The following is a 19,155-nucleotide window of genomic DNA, read 5'->3' on the forward strand; positions in this document are numbered from 1 at the left end:
TGCAATGTATGATCATATACTGTAACTAAAACCCCCATTATTTTCTCCCTAGGTGAGTTGTTTTGAAATTGCCGTTTAGTGGATAAGTGAGGGCCCTGGATTTTGTATGTAGTATGATTTGGTAGAAATCTAAAGCGAAGTGTTGTACAAGTGAACATTTAATGGAACATAAAATGCTTGACTGATGAAACAAATCACGATTTGTTCCAACTGATTCCCCGGGGAAAATTATGTGACAAACATTCATATATAACCAAGCAGACATTCTAAAAAAATATATCCCATGTAGACATTGTTCTAGTGTGAAATGAATAGTAAAAGAAAAGCTTAATTTTTTTTCTGTGCATTAATTTGTACTCAGTAACTTCATACTGGAGCAGAATAATTGAGTGGTTATCCATCAAGCAGTATGGCTCTTTACCGAGGTAGTTTATTAATCACAATAAATAATATTTCTATTGTAAGGAGATATAAGTAAACGGATAATCCAGGCAATCACCAGGATTTCCTGGGCTCTGTCCCACCATGAATAGTCAAACCTGGGCTCTGTCCCACCATGAATAGTCACACCTGGGCTCTGTCCCACCATGAATAGTCACACCTGGGCTCTGTCCCACCATGAATAGTCACACCTGGGCTCTGTCCCACCATGAATAGTCACACCTGGGCTCTGTCCCACCATGAATAGTCAAACCTGGGCTCTGTCCCACCATGAATAGTCACACCTGGGCTCTGTCCCACCATGAATAGTCAAACCTGGGCTCTGTCCCACCATGAATAGTCAAACCTGGGCTCTGTCCCACCATGAATAGTCAAACCTGGGCTCTGTCCCACCATGAATAGTCAAACCTGGGCTCTGTCCCACCATGAATAGTCAAACCTGGGCTCTGTCCCACCATGAATAGTCACACCTGGGCTCTGTCCCACCATGAATAGTCACACCTGGGCTCTGTCCCACCATGAATAGTCAAACCTGGGCTCTGTCCCACCATGAATAGTCACACCTGGGCTCTGTCCCACCATGAATAGTCACACCTGGGCTCTGTCCCACCATGAATAGTCAAACCTGGGCTCTGTCCCACCATGAATAGTCAAACCTGGGCTCTGTCCCACCATGAATAGTCAAACCGGTTTTGAATAAGTTGACACTTACCTGGGTCCCCACATTCAGACCCCTTTTTACAGATATTGATTTAAATATTGTCCAACATTACACGGAATTTAATTGCTGAAAAGTGTCAGATGACAAGACTGGCCAATTAATACTGTCCACAGACATACCAAATGGATGACTCTAATGCGAAATTAGAAACTATGAAGAGGGGCCAGACTGCAGACATTCTGGTAAGTGTCAGACTGTTCTTTTAAATGTATGTCAGGGCTGGGCCTGCTTGTGAGACTCGGGCCTATGGGTCACAGGCTTGTAGAGCTATAGGCCACTAATTATACAAAGCATCAACCGCTGTCACATATACACTGCATATTATCTCAATACGTTGTTAAATGATTGTACCCAATACCTGCAATGTTGTGCTATACTTGTTACAAAAAGAAAAAAGGAGGCTACTTTTTACAGGAGCTCGTCCTCCCTGACTGCGTTCAGGGCCGAGCGACCTCCTATTGTCATTCTTTGTACTGTTTCGCTTAATTGCCTCACTAAAATAAAGAATTTAAAAAAATAAAAAAAATGTTTTGTTTTTTTTAAACAAATATTCACATATTACTGACGTGAGAGAATTCAGATGCATGAAATATAGATAAAAACCAAAAACACAATTCCAGGAACAAAACGTATCACATTTGTTTTATTGGAGATATAAGGTAACAGTAGAATCAAAATGCTAACATTCATAGAGAATAGTTCTTTTTAAAAACATCGTACTGCAAATTACAAAAAGAAATTTCTTCAACCAAAATTTGCTGTAAGGGAGGTTTGAAACGAAAAAGAACAAAAAAAAAAAAGTTACAGAAGCAAGAAACAAACAAACAAAATAAACAAAACAAGTGTTTGGAAGTAACAACCAAATTCTATGGTTTTCCAGAACAGAAATATGACAATATACAAATAACTCACTAACTACACCTGGCTAGCTCACCAAAATCAAACAAAAATTATCTTTTAGGGTTATTTATTAAAGTGTGAGTTGCCAGGAATGGAAAAATAACCAAACTGTACAAACCCTCCAAGTTAGCGATGCTTTCCGTTCGGCTACTTTAGCCTCAAATATGAAATGGAGTTCGAATTCCTGGCAATTCACACTTTAGTGAATAGCTTTTTGTAATTTGTTGTCCTGTGATAGACACACAAACAATAAAAAAAGACATTCAATTATACAATTTTGCTGGAGGATAAGCCTGTGACGGGTAACTTTGTTGATTCTGATTACTACTAGGCATGCCATAGTTGTAGTTTATCGAGGGAGTAGGAAGTGGTCCGGGCCTCTCCTTGTTGGGCTGCATAGCTTTCATTTGCGAAGGATAAGGCGCAAATCTTTTAACTCCTTGCATCAGTTCTTCGGGGGGCATAGTCTTCCTGCCTTCGGCCAATCTGACAAAGAATAAGAAAAAAAAAAAGAAAAAAGGAGAAATTACTTGATTATCAAGAAGACGTTAGTTACAGTATACGACTGAGTTTGTAGGACCTTGGCTACCATCAGAAACTTTGAAGTTGAATGTTTAATGAAGCTCCTGGTCTTATCTGTGTCATCAAGACTTATCCCACAAACGTCCCTGTCATATCAAAGGGTCAATTATGAGATTTCTACTCTTGAAACAGCCTTTGTGGGCAACTATATGCTTCAGCAGTGGTAAGTGTGTAATATGGTAATGTAAGGTGCAGTTGTATGCGAGAAGACATCAGTGCGGGTGATTGTGAATCTGTGCTGTGTTCAGTTACATCAAGTAAAGCACAGAGTTCTATGTCAACATATTTAAAAATGCAGTGGCATCTATTTTTCAGGAACTGGCCACCACAGATTATCAATTAAATGTGCTTATCTATAGAGTGCAACCACACAATTTTATTTTTTGCTTTAGGCACCAAAAAAAAAGAGAAAGTGGTCGCTAATTATAAAATTGCTGGGTATAAATCTAACATTTCTTAGTGTAAGGCAAAATAATGCCTGCATTCAAGTCACACTCTAAGCACTACATCATGCATGTCTTTTCGATTGAGCTAGAATAAACTCCTTTCATTTAAAAATTAATATTTACCAAGACCAGACGGCTTTTGTCTCGTGCTATGAATAATGTGGGCGGCTAAAAAAATAATCCACTCAGTTGCATATAAAATAAAAACAAAAAAACACGGAGGCCAAAAAAATAAATATCCTGGTGGCTAAACAGTATAATTTGACACAATTGTTCATGAAAGCAAATTTCAGTAAACAAATAAAATTAAAAATAAATAAATGTAGATTTCTAGAATTATTGCCTTGCTAACTTGTAAATTTGCCTGCCTGATAAGAAGATGTTCTACTTGGGTATGTACCGTATATACTCGAGTATAAGTCGACCTGAATATAAGTTGAGGCCCCTAATTTTACCCCCAAAAAACTGGGAAAACTTATTGACTCGAGTATAAGACTATGGTGGGAAATGCAGCAGCCACTGGTAAATTTCTAAATAAAATTAGATACCAATAAAATTACATTAATTGAATAGTTATTCACAGTGTGTGTACATAATGAATGCAGAGTGTTTGTGTAGTGTGTGTGTATATATAATGAATTCAGTGTGTGTGTATATAATGAATGAAGTGTGTGTGTGTGTGTGTGTGTGTGTGTGTATGAATATGAATGCAGTGTGTGTGTGTGTGTGTGTGTGTGTGTGTATGAATGCAGTGTTGTGTGTATGATGCAGAGTGTGTAACCTTGGTGGGGGTGGGCAATTTTATTATTATTATTTTAATATTATTACTATTTTTTAATAATAACTTATTTTATTATAATATTAAAAAAAATTGTTATATTATTAATATTTTTTATTTTAATATTATTACATTTATTATAATATTATTTAAATGTTTGTGTTATTTATTTTTGTCCCCCCTCCCTGCTTGATACATGGCCAGGGAGGTGGGCTCTCATTCCCTGGTGGTCCAGTGGATGGGCTGTGTAGGAGGGGGGCTGGCAGAGAGCTGTTACTTACCTTTCCTGCAGCTCCTGTCAGCTCCCTTCTCTCTCCTCCGGTCCGTGCAGCTCCCCTGTCAGCTCCCTCTGCAAGTAACCCGTGGCAACGCTCTGACCCCACGGCTCTCGCGAGACTTGCAGTGGGAGCTGACAGGGGAGCTGCACGGACCGGAGGAGAGAGAAGGGAGCTGACAGGAGCTGCAGGAAAGGTAAGTAACAGCTCTCTGCCAGCCCCCAAGGGGACCGCCGGCTTGTAATGAGCCCGGCGGTCCTGGTCTGTATTATGGCAATGTAAGTTGCCATAATACAGACATTGACTCTAGTATAAGTCGAGTTGGGTTTTTTCAGCACAAAAAATGTGCTGTAAAACTCGACTTATACTTAAGTATATACGGTAAGTAATTTACATCGCAATTGGCATTTATAATGATTTAACTTATTTGATAGATAAACACAATGTTTGGTACCTTGGGATGCGTTCGTTCATTGGATCATTTCTCATTGGGCCTGGAATCACATTGGGTTTGTTCATTGAAAGACGAGCATCTTTGGGGTGCATCACTTCACTGATAGAGCCTATTCTTTCATCCATGGGGCGTATATGTTTGCCCATGGGATGCATCTGTTCGTCCATGGGGTGCATTCTTTCCTCCATGGGCCGCATACGTTCGTCCATAGGGTGCATTCTTTCATCCATATGACGCATGCGTTCATCCATAGGATGCATCCTTTCTTCCATGGGGCGTATACGTTTGCCCATGGGATGCATCTGTTCATCCATGGGATGCATGCGTTTGGCCATCGGATGCATACGTTCTTCCATAGGAAGCATCTGTTCATCCATGTGATGCATACGTTTGGCCATGGGGTGCATTCTTTCTCCTATGGGACGCATCCCATCACTCATAGGGGGCATGCGTTCATCCATGGGATGCATCCCTTCACCCATTGGGCGCATCCCTTCACCCATTGGGCGCATCCCTTCACCCATTGGGCGCATCCCTTCACCCATTGGGCGCATCCCTTCACCCATTGGGCGCATCCCTTCACCCATTGGGCGCATCCTTTCATTGATTGGGCCATCCATTGGTCGGCCACGCATTGGTCCAGGCATATGTGCAGCCTCTCTTGGGTGAAATCCATGGTCATCAAAGGGATGGCGCTCTTCCATTTCCATAATAGCCTGGGATTTCAAAGCTTGATTTCGCTCAAACCTATGCCTAGCATCCATTTCATCAATATCATCATTGTCTAAATTCGGTCCACCATGCCTAAATTGTCCAGGGTAAGGCCGAGGCATTGGTCCACCTGGCCCATTTTCAAAGTCTTCTTCTTCAGGATACATGTGCAAACCAGGATGTTTGCCAAACCTACCCCTTTGTCTGATATCATCATAACCCATGTTTTCTCGTGACATATCAGGTTGCCTACCATGAGCAGGTCTTGGCATCTCTCTTGGTCCTATGTCATAACAATCATGATCTTCCATGAACATTTCACCTTCAAATTCCATTGGATGGGGCCCTCTCATTTCTCGCCTTTTTTCAAATTGCATTCTCCTATACTCTTCAGGATGCATCATCTCTTCATCAAGCATACTGCCATGGAAGAATCTCTCCCTGTGTTCAAATGGCACAGGAAATTCATGATCATCAATTTCCTCGTGTGGTGGAAAAGGTCTCTCTCTGGGTCCAGACATAGCATTAAGGAAGTCAATATCACGATAATCCGGTGATCTGGCTCTCATTGTTATTGGCACTTGCCTCAGTTCTTTCATTTCATTACGTGCATCAAAGTCTTGCATTTCATTACGTGCATCAAAGTCACCAAAATCCTCTTTAAGTTGTTTCTCAGCTGCCATTTTCCACGCAACCTTTTGGCGTTCTGTCCTCCTTCTCGCTTCCAAAAAAGCTTCAACAGCTTTACGCCTCTCTTCTGAGTATGGATGATTTCTGTCAAGAAATGAATATGTAAGTTTGAAACTTACACAAAAAAAAAAAAAGAAAAAAAAAAAGAAGTCAAAATAATTCAGTTAGTTTAATTGCAATACAATAAATTATTTAAATGACGCTCAGGGACACTAAAACAGAAGGTAGTAAATGGCCACACCTGAGACTCTGGTATAAAATAATAAAGTAAGACTATAAGATAACTTTTCCAGAATACATCACTTAAATAGACGCGATAGGAACCCAGACGACTTCAGCTCATTTAGGTGGTCTGGATGCAGTGTTCCTATTGCACTTAGTCCTGCAATGTAAATCATTGCAGCTTTTTAGAAACTGCAATGATTACCTTGCAGGACTAAGACTACCTATTTTAGAAATTTAAGACCAAGTCTGTCTAGTTTTAAAATTATTGTTATTATAGACATCTATTTTAAGAGTATCTTATGGTCTCCAATTGTCTCTGTTATACAACTGATGGCTTATAGCTCTTCTTGTACTTAAACCTTTCATCCCCGACATCCCTAACAATTTATCCCTCTAAATGGTCATCATTAACAAAATCAATGACATTTCAAATGAAAAACATGCACATGCTTTAAAAGTGACATTTGCCAACACGTATCAAGCTAACATTGAGACTTGCTGCTAATGTTGTATGTTAAATCCAAAGGTAGAGTTGCACACTGGTAAATTGCTAATGGCTGCTGCCACATCTGAGCACTGTGGAAGGGGTCTGCAGTCCCTCAGAAATCTTCAAAATCACTTACTCCAAAGGCATCATATTGTGGTGCAATACAGGAAAGATCTACTAGGATCAGTAGAGCATAATGGCATCAAGGTTTAACCCGTAAGAAACATATTCTGTATTGCACCACACCATGTTGCCATTGGAGTAAGTGATTTTGCAAACGTTGTATTTTTCAATCCAATCCCTTTTGGCTGTGCATGCGCAAAACATAACCTTGTCACGGCTCCCAGTTATTCGGTCGGCGTAGTTGCACATAAAGTAAGCAACCACGCCGACAGAATCATAATTTTACTTCCCTTGTTCGAGCAGATCACTGTCCGATCTCCCTCTGGTCCGGTCCTCAGTGAGTGCGACGCTCTTAAGAGCGCCGAACACTGCAGTTCGGATTTTTGTAATAAACCTACCTTTACCCACACCAAAGATGGCGTCAACGTGCGTGTGACGTCACGTCATCAATGCACGCGCATGTTCTGGGGTCAGAGGCAGCCAATTACAGCCAAAGGAGGGGTATTTAAACCCAAATTACCGTTCGGTCAGTGCCCTGTCGTGGTTTCCCTTGCTGGTTGGTTATCTGAGAGTGTGTTCCTGATCGTATTATTCTGTTTTTTGACTTTGGCTTCATTTTGACTTCCCTGATTTCTGGTATCCTTGACTTTTGGCTTTCCCTCATCGTTGTGTCTAATTCTGTCCCTGACCTCGGCAAGTATTTTGACTATTCTTGGGTACGTTAAATCCGGACATTCTAAGGTCCAGTTAGACATTATCCTTAGTCCTAGGTGTGATACTATTTCTGCGTGCTGGATCAACTAGTAATCCTGACAAACCTAGAGCATACAGCGTATTACATTCTAGTATAAAAAAATATTAAAAAAAGGTCAATGAAAGGATAAGCGCTCAACAGTCCAATTGATTAGGACTTCATCCAAAAACACAAAAGTAATTAGTGGTAGATTTTGTCCTGTCCTATTTTTATTAACTTTTAAAGGGACACTATAATCCCCAGAACCACTAAAGCTTAATGTAGTTGTTCTGGTGTCTAAGGCCTGTTCACAGTAGGCTTTTAAAAGTAAATACTGTCTTTTCAGAGAAAGGGCAGTTTTTACATTGCTGCCTAGTAACACCTCTAGTGTTGTTTTCTAGTCCAGTGCCGCACAGTGTGCAGCACTGGCATTCAGCGTTTCCACACTCTGCTTGAGGATGCTGCAGGATCCCCATACAGAAGAACTGATTCAATGCACCTCTATGAGGAGATGTTGATTGGCGCAGTGCAGCGTTTTGCCGCACATGCGCAATAGACTCCCAATGCTTTCCTATGGGATTGGCTGGGATTGACAAAATTGATAATCTCAGCCATGGAGGTAAAGTCAGCCACATCGAGACTGGCTCGGTGTGGCAGAAAAGGTGAGTAGAATCACCTTTTTACTGAGATCGGAGGGGAGCCGGTCACCTATACAGTCACACCGGCACTACACAATCGGGAATACATGTTTGTTTTCCTGACACTATAATGTTCCTTTGAAATAAAATAAAAAACATCTACGCATCTTTTAACATCAATAATCGCAGGGAAAACAAGATATTTAACAGACACTTTTTAATGTCCTCCCATTTTACGACAAAATAACTCTTTGTATGCTTTACCTCTCCTCTTCTTCTATTGCCTGTTCTTCACGCTCCTTTCTAAGAGGGCCTATGATGTCATCAGTTGGAGGCTGGTCTATGCCGAGATTACTAGAGTAGAGGGAAGAAAAAAAAAAAAAAAAAAAGGTACGATCTCAATGAAAACGAATGCTGGTCAACCATCACATTTCATCAACAACAGCACTGAGTTTCTGGCATCCCACAAATTTTATGTAAAATTATGTTTAGCACTAAACCATCTCCTGCCATGCCCAAATTCAAAATGGGGAACGCACGCTCTTTCATAATAAACCAACTTGGGTGTGGCTAGGCTGGGTAGGTGAAACCCAAATGTGGTACTTGAAAAAAGAACGCCTATGCTCTATAAAGTTTTCTCAACAGAACCGCTTGTAGGTGCATAGGCATTCTATTTTCATGTTCTAATCTACGGTCATCAACATCACTACTTTCCACCTAAACCTGCCTGTACTTCCTGCACATCAACCCTTGTTCCGTTTCAGCTATTCTCACTCAAGTTGCCTGGTATGGCAATGAGGAACACATTAACCGGGCACTGAAAGGTTTACAAGTCTGATTGACAACTTTGATTGATTGATGCAAGCATCTTCTACAATGCACAGAATTGATTTTGAAATATATAGGCTCACCTTCTTGTGGCTCCTTTGACAAGGTCATCAAGATAAACATTTCCCTCGATTGGGTGACCACGACACTGAGAAAAAGCTGGACAAGAAATGAATAAATAAATAAAACAAACCCTCAAACTCTTTAAAAAAACTAAAACAAACATACAGAATGGAATTCAGGCATTTCATTTTTTGTGAGGATTACTATACATACTACTAATAGCAGTTTCAGGATCCCATCCATCGACATCAATCAAGTACCTAAAAACATGATAAAATAATGATTAATACTATATAGAAAATGCTGCTACTGAAAAATAAACATCCGTACAAATGGGTATTTAAATGCCATTAACCTGCAGATAAGGTAGCCAGTTCTGTTAATTCCAGTTGTACAATGAACTCCAATAAGTTTATCTAAAAAAAAAAAAAAAAAAATTTAGTTAAATATATTTCAACTGCATTATATAATAATTAGAAAAATAATCCGACACTGGTCAAAGAAGAGGACAAATAAATTACACATTTTGAAAAATCTCACTGCAAGATCCAGCTTTGTTTGTTAGTTGAGTCACATTTGGCGTCTGTATTGCTTTTTTTTTTTTTTTTATTCTTTATTTTTGTAGTGCATGAAGGTATAACAATGTATATGTGGTACCCCAACGGCATTCCACACACTTTTCATTTATGACATTTATAACATTGGGGTATACAGGTAAACTTGCACATTTTTATTTTTATCTGTATGAGAGGTCGGCTTTATGGTCAGTAGCTGAGAGGAGTGTTCAATGCTTGAGACAGAGGAGAGCTAAGTAAAGTCATGTAAAGTTATGCATCAAGACTGTCACACAAGATTATCTTACAGTGGCAAACAATGGGTCCCTGAGACCTGTTAAAATTGTAGCTGTGCAGGTTAGTAGAGGTTAAATTCTATGGCTATCATTTCGATTATCTGGACTAAAGCAAAGCAAAGGCGTAACATGTTTAACAGTAACAGGTTTCTCAAACTCTTAACTAAAGCGCCTTACATACATTTCTCGCTAAAACAAGAGAGCATCATGTGGGCAATGTGAACATATAGGCTAGGATATATGTGAGGATGTGCCCAGGATTGCCTATATGTAGCATTTTTAAATAATCAAGATAATGCGGACGCTTGTGACTCTTTATATGCGAAAGGTATGGGTGTAATTAGCCTGGTCCAGCAGTTATATACAGACAGTTCCTGTCATCTCTAGACAGCGGAAAAGCAAGCTAATGTATGTAGTTTAATCTATATTTTGGAAATCTATGACTATAGAATAATAAGCAAAGAGGTACTTATGTAGATCTGCTCTGCTGACCGGAGTGGTGGCAGGGAGAGAGGCTACTGCAAACCTTCACCCTACTTCACTGGTGTGCTGGAGCAGGTAGTCCGTGCAGTGACATACATTGCCGTTAATCCGGACATCCATGATGGGGACCCGAGTTGTGGCAGGATGTTGTGGGCTTTTGGAGCTTAGTTCAGCCAAATGGTGTTGATGGGAGTAGCGGTTCCGGGAGTCCGTTAACAGGCAGCGGCCCCTCCGTTTCTCGCCGTGCGGTTTGCCCCAGGTTGAGATGAGGGTTGAGGTGTTTGTTTTCCGGCGGTCGGTGCGGTTGCGGGCCGTAGACAGCTCCGGGCATGTCGTGGCTTGCAGGCTGCGACGTTCAGAGGTTGGTAGTGCTGCTGAGTGGTAAGTGGGTCGGGTTCGTTTGGCGGTTTCGCTCGGTGGTGTGTGAAGGTGGATGGTGGCGCTTGTGGAGCTTGCCTTTGCCTCCCGCCGACCCACTCTCCGGCACAATCTCCTTCTGGGAGCTGCTCTAGGGGCGCGGTGTGAGTTTCGGCACAAGCGGCGCCGCGTGGCGGGACGGATCCATGCTGCCAGCCCCTTCACCAGTAATAGGAATGGCCGGCCCCTGATGCAGTGTCGTGTCCACATGTTTGTGCAAAACCGGTGGAAAAATTCCTGGATATGTTCAGGCGGCTTCGTGAGGGTGCGTTGCGTCGCGGGTCTCGTTCGGACCGCCATCTTACTTAGGCCTAGAGAGGCCTGGTTGCCTGCAGGATTTATCGCTTGACTGAGTCGAGTATTGGGGTTAATCGTCCCCTGCGAGGACCGGGATATCCCCCGCCGGTCCGGAGGGGGGGGAGGGGTAGCTGGGCCGTGTCGGTTGCACGTTTGTGAGCGGGTCCCGTGTCGGGAAATTGGCCGCCTCCCCCAGGCCTCAGGCTCCGCTCTGGATTAGGCCGCATGGCCGGTTCAGACGATTTCCCTGCTTGTCGGTGCGGGACAGATATCGTTCTGATCCCGGTGGGATTCTGTGTCGCTCTCTGGGTACTCTGTGCCGCTGGCATTAATATTTCGGTCAGGATTGGTGGTTGTTGAGCCCGCTGGTGCTGGAGCTCACAAAGAGTACGTCCGGCCATCTTGGCTGTCAGGCCCCGCCCCTTGTATTGCTTTTTTTAAGGAAATAAATGCATGCAATTTTATATACGCCTTAACCCCTTAAGGACACATGACATGTGTGACATGTCATGATTCCCTTTTATTCCAGAAGTTTGATCCTTAAGGGGTTAAACAAATTCCTTGCTTGTTAAACAGTCAATATAAACGTGTATCTTCCGTGAGGACATCTCACAGTCATAGTATATCACTTTACACACATTATTCGCCAACAAACATTACTTGCCAATATATAGACAAGAGTTTATTTAAAGGGACACGCTAAGCACCAACATGACTTCAATCATAATTGCTGTTGTAAACAGGGCAGTTACCACTGAACACTCAATAATTCTCATTCGAAAGTATCATTGTGCATTGTGGCTGTTAAAGTGCATATAATTGAGGAGTGACCTCAGTGCATCTCAATGAGAAGCATCTGATTTGACAAAAGTCATGAGTTTTCATGACTTTATTGGACGAATATTAGGCCACAGTGAGGAGTCAGTCCCAGCGACAGAGTACAGATAAATTCAATTACGTTGTTAAAGGTTTTTTTTGTTTCTTTGGTGCCCAGTAATCTAATCTAGTAATCTATCTTAAAGAAATACATTTTGGTCTACACAACAAAAGTGCCATCTGCCAAGTGGTTCATAGGACAAAATACTAATGCTACTACTTAGTAAAGAAAAGAGGATTACCATTTTCAGTATTATTCCAAATAAATCTTCTCACAATTCTCTTGAACTGGTGAATTGTAGAGTCGTCTGGTATCTTCAGACCAGCAGTGTGCATTTTTACATACTGAACACTTTTAGGTAAATCCTTCAAATGAGGGGGAAATAAAAGCAGTGAATATAAGATAAGTGAACACATTGTTAAATAGCATTGAGAATGAGAAAATAAGGGTAGCTTAAAAAAAAGAAAGCATTTTTAACTATTGAACTTTTGTTTTAGAAAATTAAGCAGTTTGATTGGTACCTTAATTGTATAGTATCGCTCCGTGTTTGTTAAATCGATTATCAACCCAAGCTCTTGGTTTTGAACTCGAACCTCATTTAGCAAGTCTTTGGGAGTAAACTTCTGGTTTTTAGTAACACGCTGGTTTGTGATCTAGGATAGGAAATATAATGCAAAAGAAAAGTTAGCAATATTGAAAGGCATAATATACAAATATGGACCAAAAACAAGATAAGTGGTTGAAAGGAGTTAGGTTTTGGTAAATCAAACAGATTGCAGTGAATCAAAATATAACCCAAATTGTAAAAGTAAGCTAATGTGATTCTGATTTCAAATCACAACTTTTGGTAAATAAACTCTTGAGCTTTGAGCTTCTCGGTTTTATTTATTTATTTATTTATAACTATTGCAGGGACCAGGCATATCGAAATATTGCATGGAACAATAGCTTAAAATTCATCCCTGTGACCAAATAGAACCAACTCAAAGATACAACTTTGTGCACGGCTAAATCAAGAGGCAGTAAACACACGTTAAAGATAAAATGGAAAAATAAAAAATAAATAAAATAAATCACAATACATCTATCAACAGGGCTATTCACCAAAGTGAGAATACAAAGTGAAATTTTAAATTTAAGGTCAAAAGTAAAACTGGGAAAATGTTCTAAGTCAGCTATGCTTTCATTTCAACTGCTTTGGCCTTAAATTTGAAATTCCCTTTGAATTCTCACTTTAGTGAATAGCCCTGTCAGAATATATTATGGAAGCTCTACTGTTCTACAACTTACCCCTTTCAACGGTACTTTAAAGGCGATGAATCGAGATCCTGGAATGCGCTGACCTACAGAGGACAAGGTTCGCCATCTATAACATAAACAAATACAATTTGTTAGCAATAAAACATACATATAAATAAATGGATAAAAAAAATAAAATATGTATAAAATATGTATATGGTTTATTTGCATCATAAAAAGATGGTTTTCATTATGCAATTCATGGATTTGGGAGTTTTACAAGCACAGTCCATTTAAAGCAAGGATGTCAGATATCTCTATACCTTTATCAACAAAGTCTTAGAACAGGTAGGAAAGTTCTGTATATCATTAAAAGTTTACTGTTTGGATGAAGTTTATTTACCCCTCCTCAACCAACAGGTTAGGACTAACACAATTTCCCTAAATGTGGTTGGGGTATAACGCCAATCTGTCACATGTGAGGTAAGAGAATATTTTATTTCAGTTAATAAATGGTTCTATTAATCAGGTTAAATTTTTTTACAAATCACTTTTACTTTTGTTTTTTTTAGTTTCATTTTCTAGACCTTCAAACAGCCCTTACAAATCAACTAGTATTTATGATTCCTCTTTCACTACTGGTTGCACCTAGGGACAAGTCCCCAATCATTGTAAATTCCTCTCCTTTGGTTCAAGGGACACTTTTAGAGACACCAAAATTAAACCTGCACGTCATAAAGCGTGATCCAAACAGTCACTCTGGCACATATGTTGTTTTAGCAAAAATATATATTATATATATATATAAAAAAAAAATCCCACTATATAACATCCACTAGAGCCCATGTTCCCTTCTCATCCATTGCATGGAAAAGGTGGCAAAAATAAAAAGAGGAAAAATTAAATAAATAGGAAAGAAAAATGAATGGGAAGAATGGAAAAGACACATGGCCACACTGTTGCATTTACATCCATAAAGAATTATCCATGACGTGATATATGTATGCATTATTCATGAGTTCCGGATAAAGAGCTAGAATTATTATTAACATTTACATAGTGCCAATATTTTTTGCGTTACAATTATAGAATGGGGACAACAGATAACTTACGTACAAAATGATATTGACAGAGACAAGAGGTGAACAAGGCCCTGCTCAAACAATCTAAAAATGATGATCCTTGTTAAATAAATTCTCGCATTCATTTGAAATGAATATTACCAAATTGCTATATAATCAGGGATTTTAAGATCCCCCTCCCCCTTTCCCCTATTCCCATAAGAAGATATGTATACTTGCACCTCAGTTTACATGGTTGTATATTGGTAATAATGCAGTTTGTTTTATAAAGATCAAATTCCAGCACCGCGCAGGTTTCTCCACGGCTGGTTCCACCCCCGCTCCACCTCCTTGGCAGAGATCTGCAAAATTGACACTCTCTGCCAATCCAATGCTTTCCATTAGGAAATGCACACAAGGCAAAAGGCCGCTCTCTGCACCAATCAGCATTTCCTCAGAATCAATGCATCTGTATGGGGAAAGTTAAGTGTCTCCGTGCAGAGCAGGGAGATGCTGAACGTCAGTGCTACACAGTGCTACACACTGTGCAAAGGCCACTACAGGTGTTACTCTGCAGTAATGTAAACACTGCCTTCACATTAAAAAGCCTGCAGGGACACCAGAACAACTACATAAAGCTGTAGTGGTTCTGGTCCCTTTATCCTATCCACTTTAACCTGAAGGCCACCATGGCACACAAATTGACACTAAACATTGCTCCGGCGTCAGTTTATTTTTTTATTTCCTTCTTGAATCAGTGTGATTTTCTGGCACAGTAGAGATTCAGTCCATTACAGCAACAAAGCTCCCTTATGCTTCAGTGTCATGTGTGACGTTAGCCAAATGTGTCCGTATTGAGACTTTTTAAGATCATGTTTGCTCCTTGCCCTGTCGTGGTCCTTGTTACACAAAAAGGTGTTCTCTTAGTGATTCTCGTTTCAGTTTTTTGACTCTTTGTTCCTTGCTTATTCAAAACTCTGTTTTCTCTGACTTGGCCTGCTCCCAAACCTTCTGCTTCTCTGAAATCCTTGACACCAACCTGGCTCTGACTACCCACTCTTAGAACGTTAGCCCGGTCTAAGCTCCGGTAATAATTATTTTTCTTGTACTGTTTGAGTATTGGGCTATAATCAGAGTGACCAGATCCACCATGTTTTCTGGTACACATGATCATATATATATATATATTAATGCCCTATAAAATGTAGATTTCAGAAGGCGTATTCAATTAAGCAATCAGGCATGAGGAATCCTGCAGAATATGCAGGGCAACCATTTTCAGAAATATGACAAAATTATCTGGTCATCCTGGCTAGAATCACCTTGACCGTTTGACATCTATAAGTTTCTGGGGTCTGGACTAGGAAGTAGGTCTTGTCACCATTAGTGGTTGGGGGGCTGAGAAAGAGGACATTTTGACAAGATTTGTTCCTGGAGGATGGTATAGGGAGAGGGGCTTGGCACAATTACCGCTTGGGACTCAGGATTGCAAGAGCAATATTCAAAGTGTTTCAGAGGTTTTTGAGAAATGTTTCTATCTAGACATTCATTTTCACAATCAAGAAATCTTGCAATTCTATGGAGTGGTCAGGAAGTGAACATTTTAGGCCCAAAAAGATGATTTAGAAATAAATCCTAAATTTGGATGTTATCAGATAATCAGATTAGCTTTCTGGCCTTAAATTTGCATTTCCCTGGTGAGTTCTAAAGAAATAAATGTTTAGAAAAAACAACAACTTGTAGGTATTCTCTTTGCATGATGAATATACCTATATACTTTATACGCAGTATGCAATAATGTACTGTTTGTTTAAAAAAAAAAAAAATAATATATATATATATATATTACATTTACTTTTATTATATCTTTAGTGGACGATCTCTGTGTTTACATGAAACATTTACACAGTTATCACAAATATTAGGCCATTGCTGCTAAATTTGAAGAAACACACACACAAAAAAACCTCTCTAATAAAGTGTATGTATAGATTAGCAATTTTAGTATAAAATTTGATTTGATATTTTATTATTTTCTATTTGTTGCCATTAACTTGTGGATTTTTATTCTGTTGCTTAATGACAACATGCCACCCTCGGAGAAACGCCTGCTTCGGGGTAGTATTTAAATGTAATATATACATTTTGCTGGCAACATCAGCAGCATATTTATAGACTACAATATACTTCTCTGCAGGTTTGTTCTTTCTCCTCGAACATAGCACCCGCAGGATGCTCCAAATTTGCTGCATCAAACAATGTCGAGCATGTATTATAGATACAATAATCTGGGGAAGAGTGAATGATTGAGAATCTGTTGATTATGTAATTGATGTAAATGCTAAAAAATGAATATTTAAATAAACGTTAAACCATACATCTTCCAGCTCTTTGCCTAGCGTAATATAATTATGCATTCTATAAAAATGCTCTGTTTATACAATAAACTGCAAATTAACACCCAACTATTTGATCAGGGCATGCACTTTGCAATGCCGTTTTGAATTCATGGAATAAATTAGGTAAATGGGAAAATTTTACAACTGAGCGCTAAAATAACCAAAATAGAAAGACAACATAATATAATGTAAAGGCAGCAAACCTTAAAGGACCACTCTAGGCACCCGGACCACTTCAGCTTAATGAGGTGGTCTGGGTGCCAGGTCCTTCTAGGGTTAACCCATTTTTTCATAAACATAGCAGTTTCAGAGAAACTGCTATGTTTATGAATGGGTTAAGCCTTCCCCCTATGTCCTCTAGTGGCTGTCTCATTGACAGCCGCTAGAGGCGCTTGCGTGCTTCTCACTGTGATTTTCACAGTGAGAGCACGCCAGCGTCCATAGAAAAGCATTATGAATGCTTTCCTATGTGACCGGCTGAATGCGCGAGCAGCTCTTGCCGCGCGTGCGCATTCAGCCGACGGGGAGGAGAAGAGGAGGATCGGAGGAGGAGAGCAGGAGGAGATCTCTCCACCCAGCGCTGGAAAAAGGTAAGATTGAACCCCTTTCCCCTTTCCAGAGCCGGGCGGGAGGGGGTCCCTGAGGGTGGGGGCACCCTCAGGGCACTCTAGTGCCAGGAAAACGAGTATGCTTTCCTGGCACTAGAGTGGTCCTTTAAAGTGGTAGGGCTCCCTCTAAGCCCTACTAATAGGAGTAGTACAAAAAGGTAAAGAGATAAAAGGTTGCGCAAAAAAAATGTATACAAATATAAACGTGTAATGACCCTAAAAGATATAAGAGGAACCAATAAAATAATCAGGGTAAATATGGGTAACAAAAGATGACAATGAGTGGTAGTCAATAATAAAATATAAAAGGAGTCTTAGTGCAAACCTACCACAGAGACAACCAACAGTTTTTTTTATCTCCACTTGAGAAAGCCCAAAAGGTGAAACGCGTTGTGAATATTTTAATATTGTGTATCAACAAAGGTATTTTGGCTCCTTTTATCAAGTGATTGTGCCATTTTACTCTTTTATTACTACAACTGCCTGGTAACCAAATTTTACTGTTCCAGTTAAGTATTACCCTAAAAACATCCTAGGTGGGGATTATACCACTTACGTCTGATTCATTGAGCAGTCCGCCTGTGAGTAACCATTTTGTCATTTATACTCCTATCATCTTTTATACTGTGAGCACTATTTCTGGTTTCTTTTTAACCCTTTTATGGTCTTCACATTGCTGTGACATTCACGCCTCTTCACGTATACTGTAAGTGGGAATTGTACCGTTGTATGCTGTACTCATACTAGAGCTGGTTTTAAGCTCTATTACACGTGAGTAGGACTAAATCAGACCCTTTGATTTATGAATATCATCTTTTATTAGGATTTAATGAACTATTATCTTTTCTTTGTTTCCACATACGGATTCCAAGAACTATCTTTTTGATCAGGCTCCGTCAAAGAATATTCCTTCTAACAGACTGTTGGTTGTCTCTCTGGCAAGTTTGCACTAGGAGTCTTTTTTATTTTATTATTGACTACCACTCATTGTCATCTATTTTTACCCATAATTACACTGGTTATTTTATTGGTTACTCATATATCTTTCAGTGTCTTTGCACGTTTATATTTGAATAAATTTTTTGTTGGCGCAACTTTTATCTTTTTATATTTTGCAAACCATATCTGGGCTAACCATGGATTGGACTTTTCCCCTGGAAGAAGCTACTTAACGAGGATCCTGGCGTTTGCGACCTACAGCTCAATCTGGAGCGGAAGACATGGCGCATGAAACAAGTAACCGCGAAAAACAACTCAGCAGGAGGAGAGTTGAGGTGCAGCAAGGAAGATAATTGGGAAGCTTCTCAAGGGCGCATCGAAGTTGAAAGACTCTGTCTATCAAGTCCTTTGCCTCCACAGACTGAGAGCTAATAGGGTCCTGATCTCAACGTACCGGCCACGCAGGCGGAAAGCTATACAATGCAAGCGACCCAAACAAGCCACTCACACAGCTCACCGCATCATCCCGGACTGGAGGAACCTGCTCTATGCAAGTCACCAGGTTCGTGGCAGGAAGGTACCGGCTCTTGCACAGACCCAGGGCTGGAGGGGTTTGCCACCTCTGTTTCACCGTGCTGCTCACTTCAATGGACTATAAAATTCTATATGCGACAAGCCCCGTGGGGGAATTGGTTGACTGTCTGCTCGATGGGCTGGCTCAGTATCGCAAAACCTCCATCCTTCCAGAGGTGTATAGTCTTCCTCTATCTAGCCGGACTGGTGTAGGCTCCAGATCAAGAGACTAAAATGCAACACACTGTTCATCTCCATTCAGGAGGGTTCCACCCCTCCCCCCCTTTTTCTCTTGCTCCTCATAGCATGTGTGTATA

General features: G+C 40.3%; 1 protein-coding gene across 2 annotated transcripts in view; it reads right to left on the bottom strand.

Moving 5' to 3' along the window:
- Window positions 1-1,923: 1,923 nt before the first annotated feature.
- LOC134575809 (uncharacterized) overlaps window positions 1,924-19,155 on the bottom strand; it is a 45,263-nt gene continuing 28,031 nt past the window's right edge. Inside the window, exons 2-10 of one of the 2 annotated variants that reach the window (XM_063435225.1) lie at window positions 13,310-13,385; window positions 12,541-12,672; window positions 12,261-12,384; window positions 9,451-9,511; window positions 9,309-9,355; window positions 9,116-9,191; window positions 8,469-8,558; window positions 4,598-6,112; window positions 1,924-2,548 (exon numbers count right to left, since the gene is read on the bottom strand). In XM_063435225.1, coding sequence (XP_063291295.1) covers window positions 2,326-2,548; window positions 4,598-6,112; window positions 8,469-8,558; window positions 9,116-9,191; window positions 9,309-9,355; window positions 9,451-9,511; window positions 12,261-12,384; window positions 12,541-12,672; window positions 13,310-13,385 — 2,344 coding nt within the window. In that variant the 3' untranslated portion in view covers window positions 1,924-2,325. The remainder of the gene's footprint in view (window positions 2,549-4,597; window positions 6,113-8,468; window positions 8,559-9,115; window positions 9,192-9,308; window positions 9,356-9,450; window positions 9,512-12,260; window positions 12,385-12,540; window positions 12,673-13,309; window positions 13,386-19,155) is intronic. The other variant, XM_063435226.1, reaches the window with a different exon arrangement.

Source organism: Pelobates fuscus, chromosome 10, assembly GCF_036172605.1.
Source record: "Pelobates fuscus isolate aPelFus1 chromosome 10, aPelFus1.pri, whole genome shotgun sequence".
In the NCBI taxonomy this organism is placed as follows: domain Eukaryota; kingdom Metazoa; phylum Chordata; class Amphibia; order Anura; family Pelobatidae; genus Pelobates; species Pelobates fuscus.